Here is a 25,765-nt window from a genome sequence, read left to right as displayed (position 1 = left end):
ACAGGGCAACATTTCAGTAAGCTAAAGGAACTTGTTTCAAGACAGTGAATCTTGAAACTAGAGAAAAACTAGAGATTTTTCACTTGTTCCACTGGCAGATTTTTTCACTTATTTTAAGCTAAAATATCTTGTATTAAGTGAAAAAAATCTGCCAGTGGAACAAGTGAAAAATCTCTAGTTTTTCTCTAGTTTCAAGATTCACTGTCTTGAAACAAGTTCCTTTAGCTTACTGAAATGTTGCCCTGTAGCTGATTGTGTCTTATTTTAAGTGTAATGAGATAATTTTGACTAGAAATAAGACAAATATACACTGACTAAGTTCTAAATGTGCGTGTTTCAGTCTTCAGCATTACCGTGATGCAGAAGTTTCAATTCATTTAGTTTTTTTTTTAATTTCTTTTGATTGGTGAAATGTGTCAGTAGGTCAGCGTGTTGCATCAGAGATGTGACACTAACACTGGTGTCTGTGCAGCGTCTGTCATACAGACAAGAATACTGTCAGGTTCCTTTTCTACTGCAGCTGTACATAAATGCTGTTTTATACTGTTTTCCAACCAGGAAGCTGGAATATAAATGTTTGTATTTAACAGCTGACTTGTGTTTTTCTTCTGTGGGAAGTGTTTGAATCAAAAGTGTTCAAAAAAGGGCTTTAATTTATGAAACCCTGAAAACATTTTCAGACAAACAGAGGAAAGAAAACACACATATACAAGGGTTATCGGTGTCTTAGTTTAATTTATTACAGCTCAAATTTGCAAATATAAAACAAATATTCATCTTTTCCACATTCTTACATGTGCTTCACTCAGCTTGTAACAGACTGTCGTTTAACAGCAGCTAACACGGTGCGACTTCAGCCCTTTAAACAGACTGCAGTGGCTGTCTTCTACCACTGTAAATGCAAAACAAGATTCCTACGAGGAGTCTCATGGAATGAAAATCTTCATGGATCAGGTGGTAATGCTGCTTTCAGGGACCCAGTCTATTATCAGAATTCTCAGGTGTTAGGGTTTGTGTAAAACTTTTTATTCAACGCTCTTTGTAACAAATCTTCAGTTCAACTAGTTTAAAAAAATATCTCTAATAAATATCAGAAAGTAGAATGACATTCCACATTATTTGAATCTTTTTGTAGTAGTAGATTTCAGGCATTTCAGTGAAAAGCATAGATGTAACATTAGAAGAATACATCAATATCTAAACGTAGGCTACCTCAGTAGTTGATAATGCTACTTCTACCAGCGTAGAGTGAAAGCCTCGAATGCACCATCATATTTATGTATCACTCGGCTGCTGAGCGATCCACCCGTCCTCTCTCATTGCTTGTTGGTTGTCTCATGATTTGATTACTTTCCTGGTTAGACATCAGTGATGTTTGCCAGAAACATTTTCAACTTGGCTACAAAGCTGTACCGCCGCTGCTATTTTTACTACTTGTTCTTGTGCTTTGCCTTGGAAACATTGTATAAATCTACACGGCGGCTTTCGGTAAAGACTTTCATCTCGACCTCAAAACCAGTTTAATATTATCAGGCCAAAGCTGACATTTGGGCACACAGCAAAAAACCTAAGGAGACTTTTACACATCTGAAATTCAAAATGCAACAAACGGATAATCAATAAATACTGAACATAGGCTACGTTCACACTGCAGGTCTTAATGCTCAATTCCGATTTTTTGATCAAATCTGATTTTTTTTGTCTGCTCGTTCACACTACAAATAAAATGTAACAGCAAACGCGCTCTAGTGTGAACGCTCAAAGCGACCCGCATGCACAAAAGAAGACGTCACACACAACGCGCTCTGTTTAGACCCAGAGCAAACAATATTGTTTGACTGATGGCCCTTAATATAAAGACTTCGGACTTGACGTTTCCCAATTTTTGCTTTAAGTTATTTTGTTATTTACATAATAATGTAGATGTATCGGATTCAGGACCACATACGAAAGTGACCCAGATCGGATTTGAAAATATTGGATTTGTGCCGTTCACACTGTCACACCATGATCGGATATGGGTCGCAGAGGGTCAAAAAAATCGGATTTGATGCGTGTTCGCCTGCAGTGTGAACGTAGCCTTAGAGAATGATTTACATCCATAAGCAGTTAGAAGATATTACCTATGTACATATGTGCAAAAGTACTGACTGTAAAAAGTACTAAGTTAAAAAGTCAAATATTTGCTTTTGTAAAGACAATTTGTTTTCACAAGGTGCAAACCAACAGCTGGAATCCTGAAACTGCTCCTACTTGTTTTTTTGTTTTTTTGTTTTTTTTTAAAGTTGTTCCTTATTTTCATCATGTCCGAGCAGGACTTCTGGTCCAATAACGCAGCAGTCTAACAATATAAATTATACATGACCAGCACATTTTAAAGGCAAAATACACGTACCTTTTTTTTTTTTTTTTTTTTTTTTTACTTTAAACAGTGTAAACTTTGATAGCTTATCATCTTCCTCGAACGTAAAATTACACTTTACATTTTAAAAATTGTGTAAAGAACTTTACATCCCTGCACTGCTTCTCAAATTACAAACAACTCCATTTAAAAAATATGATCTTTAGTATCAAAGCATCAAGTGAAGTGTCTTAAAATTTCCCATAGTTCAAATGTTAACCTACAGATTGCCGCTTTCCTTAGTGTAACGTGGTCACGTTTGTGTAAAAACACAGTCTGCAGGGGAAATGCATTTAAACTAGATTAAAGTGATTTTAGCACAACTTAAAATTAACCTGCTAAGACGCGAACTCTTTCATGGCATGCATTTTTAATTTCTGTTTGCTATTTGAGCTGATTGGGGAAAAATTTTGTATTGTGGTCTAGACAACCCAAAATGTGATGTCCACATATGTGGACGCCAGGTCCTATGAGTTCAAGATCAAAAGTTAACTGGAAATCATAGAACTGAACCTAAAACCAGGAATGACGGGATTTAAAACTTCAAGTGATCCGGAAGAAAATGTCATAGTGCAATTCCGATAACGTCAAGTTAAAATTCATCACATGACCCAGCCCTCTATTTATGCTTTGTTGTTTTGTTTTGTTTTTTTTAAAAAGAAAACACTGAAATTGTGCGTTTTTAGAATGAAACAAACTAATTTTAAAAGTCAGATTTTTGGAAGCATCTTAGTCGAGTCAATTATCTTTTTTTCCTTGAAGACTAAAAATGATGAATCCACTCAGGCCTGATGTTCCCACACTGATTAAACACACTGCTCTGTGCCGATCGTCATCTTTGAAAGGTGTTGCGTTTTTAGGGGATATTCTTATTTTTGCGTTAGCTGTTCCCACCGAGTGAGCCTCTTCTCATCAGACTCTGAGTGCTGGAGCTCAGGCCTCGAGTATCCGTCAGCTGGCTCGACTGATCAACAAAAAAAAACACAAAATGTGTCTTAAGAGGTGACGTTTATCTTAAATGTGCATGAGATGCTTGCAGATTTCTGGTTTTCAGACTGTATGGTTAACAGTCTGCTCACCTCGCTGCCATCCTGACTTTCTCTGACGCCAACGTTCAAAACATTCAGAGAGTTTGCCCTCTTCATCCTGAAAACGGGGCAGAACAAACTGTTCATCAGGTGGCTTTTCAGCATTCAGCTGGAGCTAAAACACCTTGTTTACAGAGCATTTACCCAGCATTCCTTGGGGTTGTTTCCTCCATTCCGACTCCTTTCAGCTTTCGGACCAGTTTCTCGCTGCTTCGCCTGATCGACTCTCTGAGTTTGGTGAAGGAGCCACTGCGCTTAAGTCCGTCCTGTGTGGACCCGCCGTCCTCCACCACGCCGGACCAGCTGGGACGCCCGTCACCTGGACAACAGACATAAAACAAGCAATTGTTTACATTGAAATTTGAAGTTTCTTTCTTTTTTTGGACACAGTTGGACATTAATACGATAAGAACAATATAAAACTGTACAGTAAACAAAAAAATCTAAATAAAACTGTTTTTGCAGAAAGACTGAGACAGACCTACATTTAAAAAATATGAAAACTGCTGAAATAAAACTACAAAAATGACAGATTTCCACAGAGTCTGACTGAGACTTATATGATGAAATAGTATATGAGGCAAAGAAGCTATTATGTGTCATGTATCTGCTGTCAGAGAAGCCCCTAAGGACAAACTCCGGGGCTTATAGGGTAAATATAGGGTATATTTGAATGCGAATCATGCAAACATTAAAAAAGGTACATTAGCCAAATTCAACATGAATACACAAAGACAACACAGAAAGCTAAAACTGAGCAGAATGAATCACAGCTCATGTTAAAATGATAAAAATGAATGTGTTATGCCAGCGTTAGGTAGTTTTCTCAGTACTCAGTGGTGGAACTGATCCCTTGTGGTTATCTCACGCTCTTAAAATGTCATCGTGTCACGAGAACAATTACATAAACATGAGCAGTTACATGAAGTAATCTGTTTGTACCTTCAACAGACCCAAACTCCTTTTCATGCGCTCTAGTCAGGATCTCTTTGTAAAGAGCTTCAGCTTGTCTGTATTTCCCCTGCTTAAGATAACATGATGCCTGAGGGAGAGGGAGAGGGGGGGTTTAAATGATGATTGAAAAAAATAATAATATCGTAAATAACAACAGCCTCAGTAATCCAGACAACGAGGTTTCCTCTCACCAGGTTGTTCTTGGTTTTAGCCACGTTGGCGTCGTCTGGTCCCAGCTTGCTCTGGTAGATGTGCAGAGCGCGCTCGTAGTACTGCTCCACTTCCTGGTACTTCCCCTGGTTCTGACACAGCAGAGCCAGGTTGTTCAGCTGTTTGGCCACATCTGGATGATCTGTACCGAGAACCTGAGGAGGCGACAAAAAAAAAGGTGCACGGTGAGGGACGATCAACCAGTTACTCTTTCCATAACACTTCCAGTATGTGATACAGGGGATGCCTGCTCACTCAGCTCTGTGACATCGAAAGATAGAGGACATATTTAGATGTTTAAGTAAATTAGCAAGGGCAGCACGGTGGCACAGTGGTTAGCACTGTTGCCTCCGGAGTTCAATCCCACCATCAGACTGGGGTCTTTGCGTGTTCTCCCTGTGCGTGGGTTCTCTCCAGGTACTCCGGCTTCCTCCCACAGTCCAAAGACATGCAGATAATTTAAAGTTTCCAATTAACCTGAGTGTGAATGGTTGTCTATGTGTTAGCCCTGCAACAGACTGGTGACCTGTCCAGGGTGTACCCTGCCTCTTACCCTAAGACCCCCTCATGACCCTGAAAAGGATAAGCAGCAGAGAATGGATGGATGGAAGTAAATTAGCAAAACATTTAGTCTGTTATAAGTCGGGCATCCATAATCTAGGTTAGATTAAGGTTAAAGTGAGTTATTAGTAGGAATTTGGGATATCTGTTGTAATACAAAGGTGTTTTCTTACCTTCTCTCTGATCTCTAGAGCTCTTTTACAAAGCGGCTCTGCTTCCTTGTATTTTCCTCTTTTCCCATAAAGCACTGCCAGGTTGTTGAGCGTCGCTGCCACCTGCATACACACATGCACGCACACACACAAATACACACCAGCTCACTCACTAAAGTCTAAACCACATGAAATGACTACAAAGGGAGCCAATATTTGCAGGTCAGGCATGTCGGAAGCAACGAACAACAAATGAGGATCAAAATTCTTGTAACCCACAAGGTTTTATGTTTCATGTTTACGCTGATGAAAGAGAACGCTGAAACCAGTTTTAGCCGCCTCATTATAAGTTTTCTTCCAGTGCAGCCGAGTAACTTACAGCCGGATGGTCCATCCCAAGAGTTTTCTCCCTGATGGCCAAAGCATCGTTCAGCAGGTTGGCGGCCTCTTTGTATTTGTTCTGATCTCTGTAGGGAAACAACACAAACCACACTGTTCACCCAGTGAGAAGCGTTTGGCTTGTTAAGGACACTTCCTCCCTAAGAGTTTCAGATAATCTATCATCTATTACAAGAAACTTTTATTAAACCTCAAATTTGCCAGGTATCACAAGCCAGAGTCAAAGCCACAACCAGTCAGAGCAATATAATGCTGATGAGAGAGAAGCCGATCCGCTCAATTACTGCACACCAACTGCTTACACGGGACGCTCGGCTCAAACCGGGCAGGAAAAGCATTTATACGCCTACCTCAACTGATACAAGCACAACAAACCATTTTTTTTCCCATCTAAAACTGAATAATAAATCACTTTATCTGCAGCATCATTACGTCTTTAACATTTGAAGACATTTAACATTTAAAGTGCATCATTCTGCCGGCAGAGCTGAAGGAAAAGACGTGCACCAGCTAGACAAACGGCACTGATGGGTTAGACGAGACGAAAGCCGCGAGGACATTTCTGAACTGAAGGTGAGTCACATGACGTACTCGACCGGAACAAATAAAGCATGAACTCTGAGTCGTCTGGAAGACCTCGAATGGTTAACCCAGCTTTGATAGTGCCACCGCGGTAGCTGTAAATACCAATACAGACGCTTTTGCAATGCTAACTGACATCACCTGTACACCAGCGCCAGTATATTGAGCATGGTGGCTACGTCTGGGTGGGTGTGGCCAGAGGACTTTTCCAGGTCTTCCAAAGCCTGCGGAGACACGATGAGGTCATTTTAAATGGTTGTCAGGCGATTTGTTTTGGTTAGCAACAGTTAGGACAGTGGAAGCCCCTCCCACCTGTTTGCACAGCGGTACCGCGACCTCATATCGTCCCTGGGATGCGTACTGGATGACCAGGTTATGGAGCGTTCGAAGGCGGGCGGGGATCTCGTAGCCGCCCTGCTGGGCTGCAGCTGCTGCACTGCTGTGGTGAGGCTGGGACACTAAACGACAAACAAACAAATAAAAGCAAGACCATGCTGACTTTAGAAGGGCCCAGTTCCATTTTGGATCATTTTAACAGGTCTAACAGAGAGGACCAAAAACAAGGCAGGGTGGAACCTAATATTTAATTTGACCTGTTTTCTATACTGTATGTCTCACAAATAAAGTATGATGAAAACTATTTTTTAGACGAATGGATGGATGGTGTTAAGCCCAAATAAAGATGTATTACATGAAAACTGGCTGCATAATTGCACTGCTATTTAGGCAATTAAGTAAAATTGATCATAATAGAAAAGTTTAAGCGTAACAATAAATGCAGGCGAAATTTTTTAATTTTCCCATTTCATCTTTTCTCCCTGGTCACTCACACTCAACCTGCAGTCGTCTAACCTCTAAAAACACTAAAGTTTATATCTTTAAGTTTTTGTCAGGCTTTAACGCTGTCAAAAAACAAAAGTCAAAGGAGGTAGCGATGCGTACTCATGTTTCACCATTTTCTAAAAGGAAGCCGCTGTCCAAAAAGATAACTTCAGACTGGCGTCGTATTTCACACTACAGAGATTCACAGATCGCTTTCATGCTTCCACCTTCATGCGCTCTAAATTCATGTGTAAGCTGATAAAATGTGTTTGTTGTGTGTCAGCAGTTACTCAGATATCAGGATTAGAAGCAACAGTTACACCTTGAGCTTATCTATGCCCAGTGAAGATGTAAACCAGTATCTGCCTCCAGTTTCAACGCTGACACTTCTCAAAGCACTCAAACTAAATCACGATGAGAGTGGCGCTCAATGTATTGACTAATTTAAATTAAAAACAGTTTGCATTTACTCAACACCTCCTCTGTATCCAAAAAAAATCTATCAAAAAAAGGGTTTTGTCATTTTGGAGACAGGGAGGTGTTCAAAACGATAATAAAAACACATTTCAAAGCCTAGAAGAGCCTCACTCGAAGACTGCTCCTCATCCTCAGCAGGAAAGAGGTCATCCAGAGACTCTTTGTTGGAGGAAGTGTCTTTGTCATCCTGAAATAAGAAACACACACAGCACGACTTAGAAGACAGCAGTACTAACGGTAAGCTTAAAAGTTGACTATATGGTTCATCCGTTTCAGTAGCTGCTTTTTGTCAGCGAGCTCTGATAAACCCGCAACTGCACACTGTCCTACACGCTAATTGGCAATGACAGGAAGGCAGCTGAGTGAAGCTAAAGCAGAGAGAGTGAAAACTGGTGGTGCATTCATCAGATGCAAACCAGCTGGAATCCAAATGAATGCTAATGTTGCTCTATGACATTAGAGCTTAAACAGTTTGCCAACACATCAGCAAAAACTTGCTAAACTTGCTGAGATGGGACATGACGTCCTTCTGCCCAGTATATAATTACAACAGCTTTAGTAAAGTCCTCCAAACCTCCAGCTGCAGACAAACTTTCAGCATATTAATTTGATGAATATACACACAAACACCATGGTTAAGATTCCTGTGCTGACACAGCGAAGCGCTGACTCTCCCTGTTACTCATCTTGAAGGGCAGGTTGTTTGTTGTTACTCAAACTCTCAGCTGGCTGGTAAATACCAACAGACTCTTCTGCAGACATATGTGGGTTAGCATGTTTTCTGTCCTCACCAGAGGCGGCTCATCCTGGTCATACTTGCGTATGGAGGACATGAACTGCAGGTGTCTGTTCTGCTCCTCGAGGGTGACCACCTCCTGCTCCGTGTCCTGAAGCCGCTGCTGAGCGCCAGCCAGCTCATCCCTCAACCACTGGTTCTCCTGACAGAGACGACGAACCTGAGAGGGAGGATGCAGAAATGAGAGCGAGGATGATACATAACAAAGAGAAGAGGAAGGAAACAGGCAAGAGAATGAAGGAGCCATGCAACAAAAACGGAGACACTGCCATATCTAAATGCTTAAAGTTACAGTGTGTAACGTTTTCACCAGTAGATATCAGGAGAATGCAGATTGCAGCCAATTGAATCCTGTTTTCTTAGCGCTTCGAGTGCTAATCTAAGCTACGGTGGCCGATGTAGGACAAACATGTTTTAGTCAGCCAAGAGAGATCAAAAACATTACATTCAGCCACATCCCGCCAGCATATTTCTACCAGTTTTCATTACAAAAAAAAAAGCTTTTGTACACCTTCTATTTTAACATATTTGAAAAATATCAACAATAATCAATACATAAGAAACAAAAAACTAATATGTGCCATTTAAATATTTTGCAGTTATGTTTTCATCCAAGTCACTTCAAAAGCTCTTGCCGCTGTTCATCTGTAGCGAGTTTTCTACAGATAGCAAAGTGACCCCAGACTGCAGTTTTTCCCCCTCTGTGGCAGGTTGTCAGTCCACTGTTTACCTCAGCTGTCAATGCCGGGTGTGAAGCATGCTTTTCTAACTACTGTGGTGGAGGGAGTAAAAGGAGTGTGACAAGACAAATCTGCTGACTAAATTAGGACTAGATTAGCATGTTTATGCGCATGTGTTAGAGCCCTGAGTGAGATGAGCAGGGAGAGGAAGACAATTTATTAAGACATCGTTTCCTCCTTTGCATTTTGTTTCTTTGGTGAAGAGGACGTCTTCTTCTTCGGCGAGACATATGATGCTTCAAATCTTGAATCTAAAGACGGATATATGAATTTGCCTCCATGACAGGTGAATGCTAAGTTAGATGTTTGCTTTAACAAACATTTAAAAAGGGAGACCAAATGAAGCAGCCTATGATGAGTGTCAACACAAGTATACAGGTCTTTTCGACAAACTCACCTGAGCTCGTAGCTTTTGTTTCTCTGCCTCCAGAGAACCGAGGTGAGCTGACAACGCCATCATCACCTGAAGACAATGTAAAAAAATGTAAACCCAACAGAAACAGAAACAACAGAAAGAAGACTGCGTGCACCATGAAGGGAGATCAGTGACTTAACGACTATGCTTCAGTAAATGAGCTCAAAACTTGTCAACAGCCCGGCTTCAGACAAAACAAATCAAAGGAAAAACAGTCATCAGTGTCTCGGGACACCAACAGGAACAACAACAACAAAATAAATAAATAAAAAATAATAATAAAAAATGACAGACATCAGATATTTTTATGTGTCAGTTCATTTAAGTTTGTCATCAACCATTCATGACAGAAATGCAAGTCTCAAAATTAATTTTTCTTTTTCAAAATAACTGCGCCTGGCAAGCTAAACACGTTTGTTTGTTCAAATAAAAACACAGTCAGTTAAAATAATTAAAACTAAACGTAAACTCAAAACTATTTCATAAAAAAAAATCACTTTGTTTAATATGTAAAGTACAAGAAGTTCAATTTTAAATTATCTGGGAATGTTATTTTCTTCCATTTCAGCCTTAAAAAAAAAGACACAAGATTTCATTGCGACTGCTTGCTTCTTTATTTCCTGGTGGTACCTGTGCCTCACTCAGCCCCAGCTCTATCCTCTCCAGCGACTGGTGGATGATGCTGGTCTTCTCCTGCTCAACGCTGCTGCTCTCTGGCACCGCCCGGCTCTCCAGCGCCTCCTGCAGGCTCTCCAGCAGGCTGCGGTTCTCCCCTCTCAGCGCCTCCAGCCCTGCGATCACCTGCTGCGTGCTACACAGAATCTCCTCCCCCGACAACATGGCTGCTGCTCCGAGGTTCCTTTTCTCACTGCGACCGACCTGAGAACAGCACATCGTTACAGCATTATCTGCAGTGGGAGTTTATTATGCATTTATTTAGCAGTAACGGCAGAGTGAGAGCTGTAGGGGGATCAGTGCTACATGCAGCTGAAATATTTATGAGTAAAAGTGATAACAGAAGCTGACAGCAGCAGTAACTGAAGCCGCTGAAGTACTAGAAGTAGAAGCAGCAGTGCAATAGTAAACACAGATGGATTTTCTAAAATATGAAAGGTGGCTTAAAGCATAATTTAAAAGTGCTGTTGGTGAAGTGTATACGTGACACAGCTGGTGGATAAATAGACTACATGGAAGGTCTGTGAAAAATGCAAGCAAAAGTAAACTCTGATAATGTTTGTTTAATCTGAATCCAGCCCCATGAAGGGAGTGACTCTCTGATGAGTCAGCCTCGTGCCTGCTGAAGGGTCCCTCAGTGCGAGGGCTGTGGCAGAACTACAGCAACAAGCTTTGGGACCAACGGAAACAGGAACAACCACTCAGAATCTGACTTATAGTGCAATAGATGATTCATTAAGACCATGTCTGCTGCTTTTTCAGGAAACTTCAAGGGTCACATCACCCTGTAGGTCTCATTCATACCTACATGTTGACATGTGTTTCATCTTCTAGCTGAGATTCCTGAGTCAAAATCGTTTCTGCTATAGTCATTTTATAGAAAACAGTCTCAAAATATTAGACTCTATTTAGTCAAAGAATTAAAACCACAATAACGCTGAGTGAGGGACCACTAGACATAAATACAGCAGGTACAGACGAGATCTGCAAAGAGTGGTGCGCTCAGCCGAACGCATCATTCAATCAGAACTCCCTGACCTGCTGTCCATCTACACCAAGCGGTGCAAGACCAAAGCTAGGAAGATTATGATGGACCTCTCCATCCCAACAATGGACTCTTCTCACTGTTGAGGTCTGGGAAGCACTTCTGCTCCCTTAAAGCCAAAACAGAGAGAATGATTTTTAAGCCCCCTGCTGTACTCACTGTACACTTATGACTGTGTAGCCACATCCGACACCACCTCCATTGTCAAGTTTGCTGACGACACTGCTGCTGTGGGCCTGATCTCCGACAACATCGAGACGGCCTACCTGGAGGAGATTAGGAACCTGGAGACCTGGTGCCAGGAGAATAACCTCCTCCTAAACATCAGCAACACTAAGGAGCTGATCGTGGACTTCACTACAAAGCAGGCGAGGAATTACAAACCCCTCATCATCAGTGGCACACCAGTGGAGAGAGTGGACAGTTTCCGATACCTGGGTGTCCACATCGCTCAGGACCTGTCATGGTCCTGTCACATCAACACCCTGGTTAAGAAAGCCCGTCAGCGTCTCTTCTTCCTCAGAAGACTCAGAGACTTCTATCTGCCACTGAAGGTGCTCAAGAACTTCTACTCCTGCACCATCGAGAGCGTCCTGACAGCAAACATCTGCACCTGGTTTGGGAACAGCACCAAGCAGGACAGACGAGATCTGCAAAGGGTGGTGCGCTCGGCAGAACGCATCATTCAATCAGAGCTCCCTGACCTGCTGTCCATCTACACCAAGCGGTGCAAGTCCAAAGCTAGGAAGATTATGATGGACCTCTCCCATCCCAACAATGGACTCTTCTCACTGTTGAGGTCTGGGAAGCGCTTCCGCTCCCTTAAGACCAAAACAGAGAGAATGAGGAGGAGCTTCTTCCCCCAGGCTATTCGGGCCCTGAACCAGGTGTAGGACTGGACTCTCCCAAACACGTCACCACACGCACCACCACACATTTCCTATAATCCTATAATTCCTATAATTTATAATCCTTATCTTTATAATCTCTTCTGCTATTTGCACATTCTTTACTGTAAATTCCTAAGTTAATTTGTAAATTTTTGTAGTAAATTGTAAATATTGTAAAACTTTTCTTCTGTCATTTAATGGTCGGGCATTGTACAGCTACAAGCATTTTCATTTCATTTCATTTCATTTTTATTTATTTCACACTTGGTACTACAAATCAAACAAAACAACCACATCTTCTGTCAACAAAACACAACAACCATGTGTGAAAAGGAGCAGGAAGAAGAAAATATTCTTATTAAACCCTGCCCCCTATCTACCATCGAACTTATATCACCGGTGGGCACCAAAAATCAGGAACAAACTAATATTGACATTTCTCTCCGGTCGAATCCCAAACCAACATCACATTCATTCGCATTCTTCATACTGAGTTATCGTTTTAAACATATAACACTTTTTAAAACATTGTAAATTTATACAATTCTTTAAATTATAATGAAGTGAATTCCACAGTCTTATACCCCTAACCGTTGTGCTCATTAATCTTTGTGTAGTCCTGGCTAACTGATGTTTAAAATAAAATTTCCTTCTATTCTCTTCTCCCCTTGAACACATCAAAAATACTCTTTGTAACTTAAAAGGCAAAATATTATTTTTAGCCTTAAACATAATTAATAATGTCCGTAATTTCACTAAATCTCCTAATTTTAATAATTTTGATTCTATAAATAATTTGTTTGTATGTTCTCTATATTTAACATTATGAATTATTCGTATAACTTTCTTCTGTAATAGGTTTAAAGGTTTTATGGTATTCTCATATGTATTCCCCCAAACTTCAACACAATAGTTGATATATGAAAAAAACAAAGAAAAATATAAAATACGCATTGTTTTATAATTTAATAGATCTCTTATACTACCCAAAATATAAATACTTTTGACCATTTTCTTTCTAATATGTTCAATATGAGATTTCCATGTCAAATTCTCATCCACTATTACACCCAAAAAACGAAATTCAGTAACTCTTTCAATCAATTCTTCCTCTATAAACATAATGACTTTATCCTCCTTTACACGATTGCCAAATATCATATATTTCGTTTTTGTCAGATTCAAAGATAATTTATTTACATCAAACCATTTTTTTATTCTTAACATCTCAGAAGTCATAATTTCAACCAAGTCTTTCAAATTCTCTCCAGAGCAATAAAAATTTGTGTCATCTGCAAATAAAATCGAATTTAACCTTTTAGATACGTCACAAATATCATTAATATATAAATTAAAGAGTTTAGGTCCCAAAATAGAACCTTGAGGAACACCACATACAATCTTCAGTCTTTCAGAAGTATTGCCAAAATAATAAACATATTGCAACCTATTCTCTAAATAACTCATTAACCAATTCAATGCTACTCCTCTCACTCCATAGTTATACAATTTAGAAATCAAAATAGAATGTTGTATCGTATCAAAAGCTTTTTTTAAATCAACAAATACTCCCACTGTGTATTTATTATTATGTGTTGCAGATGAAATATCTTCAATAAAAGTCAACAACGCTAATGCCGTTGACCTATTTTTACGAAATCCAAATTGGTTTTCATGTATTAGTTGATATTTTTCAATAAAACTATCAAGTCTTTGTGCAAAGAGTTTTTCTAGCAATTTTGAAAACTGTGATAAAAGAGACACCCCCATTTCACCCCCATGTCATACTGTGTATGGTTGTGTGTGTGTGACAAATAAAATTTGAATTTGAATTTGAATTTGAGGAGGAGCTTCTTCCCCCAGGCTATTCGGGCCCTGAACCAGGTGTAGGACTGGACTCTCCCACACACATCACATCACCACACGCACTCTGGTTTTTCTTCATGCACACTTCCTATAATTTATAATCTCTTTCTGCTATTTGCACATTTTTTTACTGTAAATTTCTAAGTTAAATCTGTAAATTTTGTATAACCTGTAAATTGTAAATACTGTAAAACCACTGTCATTTAATGGTCGGGCATTGCATTGCACAGCTACAAGCATTTCACCTCATGTCATACTGTGTATGGTTGTGTGTGTGACAAATAAAATTTGAATTTGATTACAAAGGTAAATAGAGTAGGTCTTTGTGTCCACACAAACACCTACTCGTTCTCAGTGAAAGGTCAGTAAGACTGAATAAAAGCAGATCCTGTGTTAACTCGGTCCACTTTAAGGCTTGCTGGTTTTAAACAGTATTAAATGTGATTAATTCTCAAAGCAAAGTGTGTGAGGAGAGTTACCTTTCACAGGTAACTCCAACCTAAAACTACACAGAAGCAGATTTCTTATTGGTTTCACTGAATGCACTTTTTTCAATGTAAAGTGGATTAAAAATGTAAAGAACACTGTAATTCAGCACTGTCAGGGAGTACTTGGCTACTCCGCTACAGGAATGTTGTGGAGAAAACCCAGAAACACAATTCACAGCTGTCAGCAACTTCACCACAAAGAAAAACTCATAGCTTTCAGTTTCCTCTTTTCTGATCTCTTCTGGGCACACACAGAAGCGAAGTGAGCCTCTGGAGCTAAATACGAGGGTTCACAAGCAAACAAACAACATGAAGGTCACTTTAGTCACTATTAAACACCTCTTTTTGCATGTCATGCCATCAACTGCATTAATACAGGATCACACTTTTAAGACTTTTAAGATTAAGAAAAACAAATGTATAATAGAAACAAGTTGACAAGACAGAAAATCCACTTCTACATGGACAAACAAGAGCTGCTTCTTCTTTTGGCGGCTCCTTTCATTGGGCACCAGTGTGTATCATGTGCCACCCTATCCCTCCACAGTGGCAGCCACTGGGGTTGTAGTTCCTCTGACAGTTCCTCTGGGGGGGCTCTGACATGTTTGTGCCCAGGGCCCCAGTATCTCATAATCCGCCCATGTGTTTATAACTGGATGTCTGGCCATCTGTCCAAGCAGCCATGATGGATTTAAGTGTCTTTTCCAACCTTTATAAGGACGCTGGTGATAATACAATGCTGCTGGACACAAACAGCGCTGCGTCACATTTCAACAGCACATTTCAGCTGTGTGTTTGTCAACAGTTTTAAAAGTGTCCACTGAGTCTAAACACCACCGGCTGCTGCAGCTACAAGACAGAAACATCTTCCTGCACAACAACACAATAAAAAAAACAAAACAAAAGATGTCTCTCTCACACAGACTGCTGCGCCTCATTTCAGATCCACAACAACCGACAGTTATTTATAGCCTACCTGCTAAGTCCAAACTCCCGCGGCGCGCTTTCGTGTTGATCCACAGTTTGAATGAAATAATGGTTTTTATGTGTAAACTGGAGCCCGTCAGTCACTGCGGAACATCTCCGCTCACAGTAATTTTCAGTTTATTTATTTTTAAAGAGGCGGGACGGAGAAAAGTGAACGCTGTTAATCGTTCACCTGCCGCCTCCTCCTGTCATTACGCAGCCAATAGCATCAAGCTAGCTTTAGCAGAACTGAACTTCCGCTTATCGACTTCAAAATAAATGTTGTACACGGGACCCTGTACTTCTTGATTTCACTTGTACTTCTATGATTGTTGTTTAATCCATATATATTCTTAATCAATGGGTCTATTTTCAGTTTAAGAATGTTAAACTGCAATTATTAGTGATAAAATAATTAATGACTGCATACCTCAACAATGTGTTGGACAAAGGATGATGAACATGGAGATGCCAGGCAGAAGGAAAAGAGAAGGTATTGAGGAGGGACATGCAGAGTGTGTCATGTTGATGTGACAGAAGAGGATGCTAGTGATAGGGTGAGAACGAGACAGATGATCCGCTACAGTGAGTCATAAATGGAGCAATCGAAAGAAGAAAAGTAACTGGAAACACTGAGAAAAGTGAATTCCTGTCAGATGAGCTTGATTTCTGCATTCTGTCACTAGATGAATGGATGGATTAATATTTTTCCTCACAACTATTTTTAACACAGCTTGCATTTTATTTCTCCCTCAGGTAAAGTTATTAATCAGTTAGACTAAATTGGCACAAGGTGCTCGCCAATTCTGAAGAATATAATTTGTCTTTCTGTTCCTTGGTATCATGTTCCATAAAACACATTTATGATGGGCATTTCTCAGCACAAGCAAAGACACATAAAATGCTGTGTTTGACCCAAGGGTTCCACAGTACGATGGACAAATGAAGCTGTATTATGGCTCCACATTACTGTAGAAATTGCACATCAAGAAATTGTATTCCCTGATCCCTGATTCTAAAAACCCCAATATTAATCGTTTTAGGAAGAGAAATCCATAATGAAAGAAAGGCTTTAATTTTGAAGGTAAACTCGCATGATTTCCGGTATTTGTCTGTTTGTTGTGTCCGCTCTGCTGAACGACTTGCAGAAGCTTACCTGATCCCAAATTTCCCATCATACACCGCGACTGTGACGTCCTGTCCCAGGACAAAGCCACCTATCTGCAGAAGAGACGAACTGCCTATCTATCTATCTATCTATCTATCTTTTTTCCCAGCTATTAATTGATTTTTTTCAGCTAATATGAATTAGTCAAATATAACTCTAATATTAAAATTAATGGTAAAATATTGACAATAATGTGCATTTTAAAATTTGGTGTCTTTATCTTTTGTCTTTAACTTTTAAACGATTAAAAATTAAAGGTAAAGGTAAAGTGACGATGAATGCACATCTGAGGCTAAGTTTAGCATCATAGTGTTATTTTTGAAGTAAAATCAGTCATATGTTCACATAACATTTCATTATATTTACGTCATCTGTTTGTTCTCTGCTCTTAACTTTCTCTTCTTATACCTTACGAGTGACAACTGCGGGTGTAAACTTATTTATTTATTTAAATAAACAAACAAACTTGGATCTTGGTTTCTTTATCATTTAAAATGCAGACTATTTGCTGCTTAAAACAGTCCCGTGTTTAAAAAGGTTGGTGGTTGTAGCTTTGCTATGTATCCATGGAGACACAGTTATATTGACAGCCAGGCTCCCTTCAGTGCTGTGGTTTATTTAAGTTCCTGTTTGCTTCCTCTGTTTTCTCATTTTGTTGTATTGTTGCTGCGTTGTCAGAGATTAGCACGTCCTTTCAGTCAGATTAACTGGGTGGTCTGTGCGTGTGCCTGTGTGTGAGAGAGAGACCTAGAGGTCACTGTTGAACCAGCATTAGTCTTATTAAAGTCAAATGAGCATTACAGCAGGTCTAATGGGAGTCACCGGGGCTGCGGCTCAGCAGCTTAACAACAGACAACTGCAAACAAACAGGATCTGAAAAATGTGTATGTGTGGGTCTGTGTGTGTAGAGGGAAGTGTGAGACAATGTAAAATTCACACACCCTTGTTTACAGGAGCAAAGGCAGACTGGGTGAGAATAACTAGAAGCAGTCTCTTTGTTTGTCTTTCGCTGACATTTTGCAGGTAAACGCAGGTCATACGTCTTAAAGTAGAGCTAGTCAGTTCCAGAATTAATTAAAATAGTTTTACTAACATCACTGGCTCCTAACATAACTTTAGGTTCAGTATTCTGTGCAGCTGTGATAAAGAAATAAACTTTAATACAGGAAGCCCAGTAATCACTGAAGTCTGCAGTGCATCCTGGAAACTCATCAGCCTCAGAAGAACAGCAAAGACTGGAAATTTACTAAAATTAATTGATTTTATTAGTTACAATGGACTTTAAACCACATTTGATGTTTGTCACGGTGGAAATGATGTATGCAAACTGTTTACAGCTGATCATCTGCAGGCAGCACAGCTAAACTTAACCATAATATCACAAAACAATACAAGAATAACCACAGTAACATATTATGAAAAATAAAGCAAATGCTGATAAATGAAGGGATGTTGATGATGAGTTACATGTATATAACCACAGCTGTTTAGACGAGTGATCAACCTTTAAAGTCGCCCTCCAGAGACCAAAGAAATCCCTCAGAGGAGTTACACAATGGCCTTAATGATCGACACTATTTTGGTCTTTAGAAAGTTCCACTCAGCCTTAAACACAATAATAAAGAGCAAAGCTGTCCTGCCTCTGAAACTGAATCAGTAAAGATCCGCCGCCCACCAGCTGATGGAGGAGTCAGACTGAGACGTTTAAGGACTGGGGGTGAGGCAATAGTCAAAAGCATGAAAAGAAAGAAGTCATATGCAGCAGTTATTATTAATAATATACTTTTATTACAAAGGTCCTCCAACGACTGAAAACAAAGCAATCATTTTAAAGTATATACTTAAGAAACAATGAAAATGATTGCTTTATTTTCAGGGCAGCATGTTGGTTTGGTGGGTAGCACAGTTTCTTCCCAGGAAGAAGGTCCTGGGCTTGACTCCACCAGGTGATTGGAGCCTTTATGCATCTTTTCCCCATGCCTGTCTAAAGACATGCATGTTAGGTTAAATCAGCTGTAGGCGTGAATGGTCTCTGTGTTAGACCTGTGATAGACTGGTGGCCTTTCCAGTTTGTAGCCTGCTTTTTGCACCGTGACAGCTGATGGTTGGTTAATTTTCTCTCCTTGGTTCATGGCTTAGCTTATGAATAGTAACTGTTCTCTGACTGTAACTGCACTGGAACCACTGGTGTTACCTTAAAACTATACACTGAGGACCTGTGGGGACAAGCACTGCAAAGGTTAAGCCCCACCGAATCAGTTCAGCCCTCTAGATATTTCTATAAACCAAAATGACCTTCATAATAATGTGTTAAGACTTGGCTGCTGAGTCAGCGAAACGTAAAGTCATGCCAGCTTTAAGGCAGCAGTTTTTACTCATTGCCTTATTTCTTTAATGTTCTGCAAAGTGTTCCATTTCTAATTGGCATGTTTAAAATTTGTATTTATTAAATCATTTAATATAATGTCAACGAAAGCTTTTTTATTGAGGGGCTTAATCTTCAAACATACTCATACGCACACATCTCTAATGAGACACACTTTACTTTCATGACTGGATATCCTATATCATTTCATTTTGCTGTCACCTCACTGTGACTGGCTCTGAGGACACATTAGCAGCACTGCCTATCATTACAGCCTCAACACTAAAAATACCAACATTAAAACTCTGCATCCTTAATTATTTTTCTACACTTTTTTAACGAACACATAACATGCTAAATATCACATGTATGACAGATATGGAGTCGCCTGTGACTGCGACACAAGACAAGAGATGTCTGAATATTTTTTGAATGCTATTTTCTTTTCTTCTTCTTTTTGCGGGGGTGGGGTTGGGTGCAAAGGCGAGGTAGATGAGAAACTGACATCAAAGCTGGGATTACAGAGGTGCTGGTATTTTATGCTGGCGATCCAACTAGCAGCTGACAGGAAGGAAGTCCCTGCACCCTGTTTGCATGCACAGTCATGGACAAGGACACACATTAAAACACTTCAGGGATTCACTATGTAAACGAGCATGCTCAAAGAATTATGCAACCGGACACACACACACACACACACACACACACACACACACACACACACACACACACACACACACACACACACACACACACACACACACACACACACACACACAGCTGTCTGGCCAACACTGCTGATTTAAAATGAGAAATAAATGATCGGGGGTAGACTAAGACTAAGGTAGAGAAAAAAAAGTTCAGCATGCAGATATTCCACAGGTATTTGGTGTCTGTACATAAAAGATAACATACATTCAACTCCAATTAGGGCAGTAGAGTTGTTTTCCTATGGACTTCTTTGTTCTTTTGCAGCCACAGCGATTGCCCCCTGCTGGTCATCAGAAATAGTGCAGGTTCATGGGGATTTTCCCAGCAGGACATAGCAAAAATGAAAAAAGTAATTCGATACCATACAATATACTTTATTGTCCCCCCATAAAAGTCCCAAAAGGTTCTGTCCATCTGGACGTAGCGTTTTCAGTGGGAGAAACATTTCGTCACTCGTCCAAGTGACTTCTTCAGTCTCAGCGTGAACGAAGGTCAGGGCAGAGCATTGTTCCCTCAGAGATTGCTATAGGAAGTCTTTTAGGAACCACACGTGTCGCCCCCTGATGGCCTTTAAAAATGCAGCTTTAGAGCACTTTAAATTAGCATCAATTTGCAGACTCAGAAACAACATCCATGTTTTTAGAAGCTACATCGCTCTTCCCCCCTTTCTTATTTTAGATTAATTTTTACTGATTTTTGAAGTAGTTGATTATGCAAGAGCATAATGTACGAATTGTCTTTGAAAATGTTAAAAATTCTTAACCATAAGGGAGACGATCGTGGGCAAGGCCAGAACATATGTGTCAGATCTGCTCGCTCTACACTGAGGGCATGTTGAGGCTATATTCCTCATCTCATTTTAGTATGGTTGTATAATTTGTGTTAGTAAGCACTGGGCAGAAATATGTTTCATTTAGTTGGAAACCAAAGAGCTGGGCAGATGAAATGTAAAGGACAAGATCATCAAGGTCAACATGATTCATCTTCTGAATATCAAGTTTTACTGCAATCCATGAAGCAGGTGTGAACCAAAGAGGTGGCCTGCTCACCCAACAGGGCTATCCCTGTGCTGCTGGCATGGCTAAAAAAAAACAAGATGCAGGTGCCTAAAAAGCCTTTTCAGGTTCATGATAGTAAATAAAGACATACATGTGAAGGAAAATTATGAATAATAAATACTGTGAGTTAATCCCAGATAAATCGTCAATGTCTTTTACAACAAAACTGTTAAATATTAACTGTTTCCTGGTGTGTGTCTGTTAAACCGTCTTCTTCTCCGTCGACTCAACTGACGGCGAATGAATGAACAGAGCGAGGGAACGCCTGACTTACGGCTGAGTCAGTGCAATTCAATCAGGAGAACTGGCACTGGAGATCCGAGGGCCGGTCAGGCAGGGCTAAAGATAGACCTCCATGGTTCACCCTCGAGCTCCCCTCACGAGCAGCTCGTGTTTCACTGAAGCTTCACCTCCACAGCCTCCACAGGATTCACACCAAGATCACAGACAGTCGCAAACTGGGATCTGAAAAGCTTATAAACTAGTTGCATGATGTTGTATTCAGAAAAACCCCTCCCACTGTGTTCCTCACACAAAAGTGATGCTGCAGTGATGGCTCATCATCTTCCTGTCATTCTTCGATAAATCTCCCTGCTTTGTGTCCATTTTCTGTTGGTTTTGATATCACTTACTGATCACTGAATGTGGACACTAGACTGACAAACACGCTCTGAGAACCGGTGATGCTGCATGAGGGCACATTCAACCCCTGATAGCAGTGACTTACATAATTTTTCAGGTTTTATTTTCGTGTGTTTAAAGTTTAGGCAAGTTTAAGAAAGAAATCTTTTACTTTCTACTGTTAAATAAAATGAAAATACAAAGACATATATTTAATACATTAGCCACAGTGTCAGGTTGGACTATAAGGATTCACACTTCCAAACATCTGGACAGACTTTGATTTACAAACACAGACGAGTCTCTTAAAATCAGGAAGAACTTTCTGAAAAATGTTCTAATTTCAACCAACCATACATGCAAATCATCTCCTTACTGAGAGTAAGTTAGTGCATTTGACTTTATTAAGTTTAATAAATTTTTTACTTGATTCAAAATGTATTTACCTTTACTTCTCTCACCCCAACTGGACACGGCAGATGGCCCCGCCCCTCCCTGAGCCTGGTTCTGCTGGAGGTTTCTTCCTGTTAAAAGGGAGTTTTTCCTTCCCACTGTCGCCAAAGTGCTTGCTCATAGGGGGTCATATGATTGTTGGGTTTTTCTCTGTATGTATTATTGTAGCGTCTACCTTACAACATAAAGCACCTTGAGGTGACTGTTGTTATGATTTGGCGCTATATAAATAAAATTGAAATGAATTGAAAATTGAATTTATCGCGTTTTCTGCATTTTGCGGCCACATACGTATTAGTTTAGTTCAGCATCTCTACTTTTGTTTTTCAATAATGAAACATTTCTGCACTGATGTGTAAAAATTCATCACAGTTATTTCAAGAAAAATATTTTCTTTGTGATTGTGATGATTTTTTCCACTCATGTTGTGTTCAGACTTGAATTCGTCTAAATGTGTCAGATAGTTTCTAATGTTTTTATTTTATTTTTGTAGGACAGCGTATTAACAGGCCACCACGAATGCAACTTCTGCAATGATCAGTGACTGTTCAGTGCTGCTCTTCAAATGTTAATAAAGCCAGTGTTCCTGTAAGTGTGCAGTCACTGGACACATGGATAAAAGAAAAAACTAAGATCTCATCTCCTAACATATGGAGTAAATTCTGTACTTCCAGTTTATTTTTAAAAAAGAGCTAAACTAAGATTATAGAAATTAAATTAAATTAAACATGAATTTTATGTGAACATAACACACACCTCGGAAGGTGACATTACTCACGTGCAGAACTTTTTAAAATAACCTAAGTGCACCTAGATAAAGAAAAGGCAGTTGCTTTTCTTCAGTGCACATCTTGTTGTCCTCATCAGTGTTTTACCCTAAACTAAAACATACATATACATCATTCTTCTTCAGTGAGCCCGGCACTTTCCACTGTGTAACAGCCTTAACCTTCACACAATCCACACAGGTCCACAGAGTTGTCTTACAAATGCCCGAGTCTATTTGCAGGCGCCGCAAGCTGCTAACATAATTTTTTGCTCCTCTGGCTCAGGACTTGTTAGTTCGAAGCTGTTAGTCCAGATCAGAAGCTAAGAAGGCACGAGCATCCCGAATCCTGGCTGCTGCCACTTCCTAAGATTTCTAACATCTTTCATGAGAGACTTAATGAAGTTATCCCAGGGATTAAGAGGTGATTTTGTTTCAGGTTAAGTTCGAAACAACACCACGCCTTTGAAGCGTCACAAACTTTCAATCCTCTGGGTTTTATTTATCTCTCTTCTCTGAATACAAGTACCACAACAGCAAATTAAGAAGCTGTTGTTTAATAACGTAGAAAGAAATATCACAAACATGCATCAGGGGATGCCATCAGTGGCCTAGGCTGCCAGCTGTTCCTGGCAACACCCATGTGTGAATGTGTGAATGCTTGTAGCCCTCAGCTGCTCCCTGAAGCCTTTGCTGTGAATAAGAATCTACTATCACGCTGAAGCCGACCCAAACAGAGTTTATGAAATACTCCGTGTCTCTTGCCTTAATGCTCAAAACAATGTCTGGGAATCAGGAAGCATAACTGCTCAAAAGCACAAATAAACCTGCAGTGCTAACAGATACATCAACATAATGGTAAAGGCCACATCCTTGATTGTTATGAGATCTTGCATGTTTGTATGAATGCTTCGCCCACAGCTGTTATATTGAGTGTTTTTTTTTAAATCAGTTTTTATTTTATTTTCAGTCCAGTTTCAGATGGATGGATGTTAAATTTTTTTACTTTTAATAAGTAAACTTTTAAGTCTTAGTCTAAAACTAGGCAAAAATATAAGCCTGTTGTAACTGATTATAATAAGTTATGCAACTATGCATGCACACGTTTGCACACACACAAACTGAATCTGTGCAGACTATTTTATCCTGTTGCTTCATGAGTGTCAGAGCTGATGTACAAATCTTTTAACAACACAACGCTTTAACATCAGGGGAAAAAAAACGAACAAACTTGGATTATGTGCTCACGTCAATATTGTGTTATTCGGTATGTAAGTGCTTCTGAGTTTCAGATGAAAATCATTACAAATGAGTCACACAGTGTTCCTGGTTTACATAACTGTCCTTGGTGCCCGTTTCCCCCAAGGCAGCTGCATGGTTCTGGGGATGTGTTGGAGGGCGGAGAGGTGGAGTGCAGTATGGGCGAGTGCTGGGGGATAGGGTGACAGTCTAAACTGGGATGCTGGAGCTGTGCCACACACACAGCAGATATCACACATCAGTCAGCCTGACCTTTGAGTTTTATTGAGGAGGATTTATGTTGAAAGGATGCAGTGGAGGGTAAAACTGCACATTAAAATGTGAAATAGAGTTTAGAGACCAGTTATGGGCTGCTAGATATTATATTATTCATGCAATTGAATCAGATATGAATGGGTATCCCTTTGTTTTTCATGTTAGAGGTATGTAGGGGATACATTTATTTGTTTGCTGACTAATTAAAAGCTATGCATGAGTGTCGCTGTTTATATTAAAGAGCACACACTGACGTCCTGTTACTGGTTGTTATGGTAATAAGTGGGTGCACATTCATTCATGCGAGCGCGTGTTAACAGCGGGCGAGCAACATGCAGCGACATGAGGGAAAGACTAATTTGGAAAGCCATGTCTGTGGATGGTCAGGCCACAGCTGTGAAACTGGAGCCCATTGGTTGATTTAGAGCAAAGGAGCAGAGACTCAGGGTGACTCTCTAAAGTCCTGCACTCATGAACACAACACTCTTGCAGAAATCTGAAGCCACAAATGTGCAGAAACGTGTTGTGTGAAGACAAAAGTTGTTCCACACTGACTGTGAAAGTACACTGAATCACAGATGATCCATTTATATTCAAGTGATAGCAAATTTTTAGAAAACTGGGCATTTAAATGACCGGTGGACCGTTTAACCTGAACACAGTATGACGTCCCTGTGACGGTTACTAAACAGAAACGTCTTTTGTTTCGTCTTTGGTTTTATTTTCTCTACAGGTTTGAATGTCAAACTTGTTCTGCTACAAAATAAGCTGATTTAAATGCTCCACACTCTGGGCTCTACCGTGCATCCACTGCTACTCACAATGATTTCAGAGGCACAAGTTAAGGGTGACCTACTATGCTCACTTCCACTTCCAAAGACTCAGTGCCCAAGAAGACCATATAAGGAAATCTGTGCCAAGCTGACATCAGCTTGATGCAAAGGTAGCACAAAAAGTTGTTGCTTTCATCTGACAGGTATCACTTCTAACTACACAGACAAGGGCAGTTAACACTTATAAGTGATTTGCAAATCTCAGTTTACTACAGGAACCTCTCTCAGGACAACAAGAGCTGCTTCTAAAACATGGAGGTCAAAGAAAGTAATGCTAGAGATGTATACATAATCTACTCGTCTTCTAAAACCAATGTCCGATTCTTCAAAGAGAATAAGAACACAGACAAGAAGACGGCAAGTATCACGCATTAAATGACACTTATTAACATTTATACACAGCACACAGTGTCCGGTTAGTTCACTGGGAAGACGGATGTCCACAGGCGGACTGTGCGCTCTGACGGCAGGTCAACATTTGTCCTGCAGGCTGGAACACACTGCATGCTTACGCTTAAGCAACCATGGTACAAGTGACATACTTACAAGTATGCTACAAGTAATTTCTGTGAACAGTTAAAGCTGCAGCCAAAAAGAGTTTAGAGGAAGGAACATGAGCTATGACTGCCACAGTCTCAGAGACGTCAGCAGAGCTGTGATTATTGTCAGATGCAGGGTCGGTGTTCCTGCTAACATGTAATCATGCTGATTCCAAACCGGTTCTGCAGCTTTGTACAATCTCCTTCTT

The 25,765-nt window shown here is 40.1% G+C and overlaps 1 protein-coding gene across 1 annotated transcript; it reads right to left on the bottom strand.

Moving 5' to 3' along the window:
* Positions 1-2,396: 2,396 nt before the first annotated feature.
* klc3 (kinesin light chain 3) lies at positions 2,397-15,758 on the bottom strand. The gene is made up of 14 exons (XM_086262339.1): positions 15,538-15,758; positions 10,228-10,476; positions 9,580-9,645; positions 8,438-8,602; positions 7,758-7,833; positions 6,660-6,805; positions 6,489-6,571; positions 5,746-5,833; positions 5,388-5,489; positions 4,635-4,808; positions 4,432-4,531; positions 3,634-3,808; positions 3,481-3,547; positions 2,397-3,365 (listed from the first exon to the last, which is right to left on the bottom strand). Exons 2-14 carry the CDS (start codon positions 10,435-10,437, stop codon positions 3,282-3,284), a joined length of 1,536 nt encoding a protein of 511 aa, XP_086118465.1. The 5' UTR covers positions 10,438-10,476; positions 15,538-15,758; the 3' UTR covers positions 2,397-3,281.
* Positions 15,759-25,765: the final 10,007 nt, after the last annotated feature.

Source organism: Aulonocara sp. 'chitande type north' Nkhata Bay, linkage group LG14, assembly GCF_057382095.1.
Source record: "Aulonocara sp. 'chitande type north' Nkhata Bay isolate Kocher_YH1m ecotype deep benthic linkage group LG14, A_spYH_male_GT1.1, whole genome shotgun sequence".
Classification (NCBI taxonomy): domain Eukaryota; kingdom Metazoa; phylum Chordata; class Actinopteri; order Cichliformes; family Cichlidae; genus Aulonocara; species Aulonocara sp. 'chitande type north' Nkhata Bay.
This window is presented reverse-complemented; position numbering and strand designations above follow the sequence as displayed.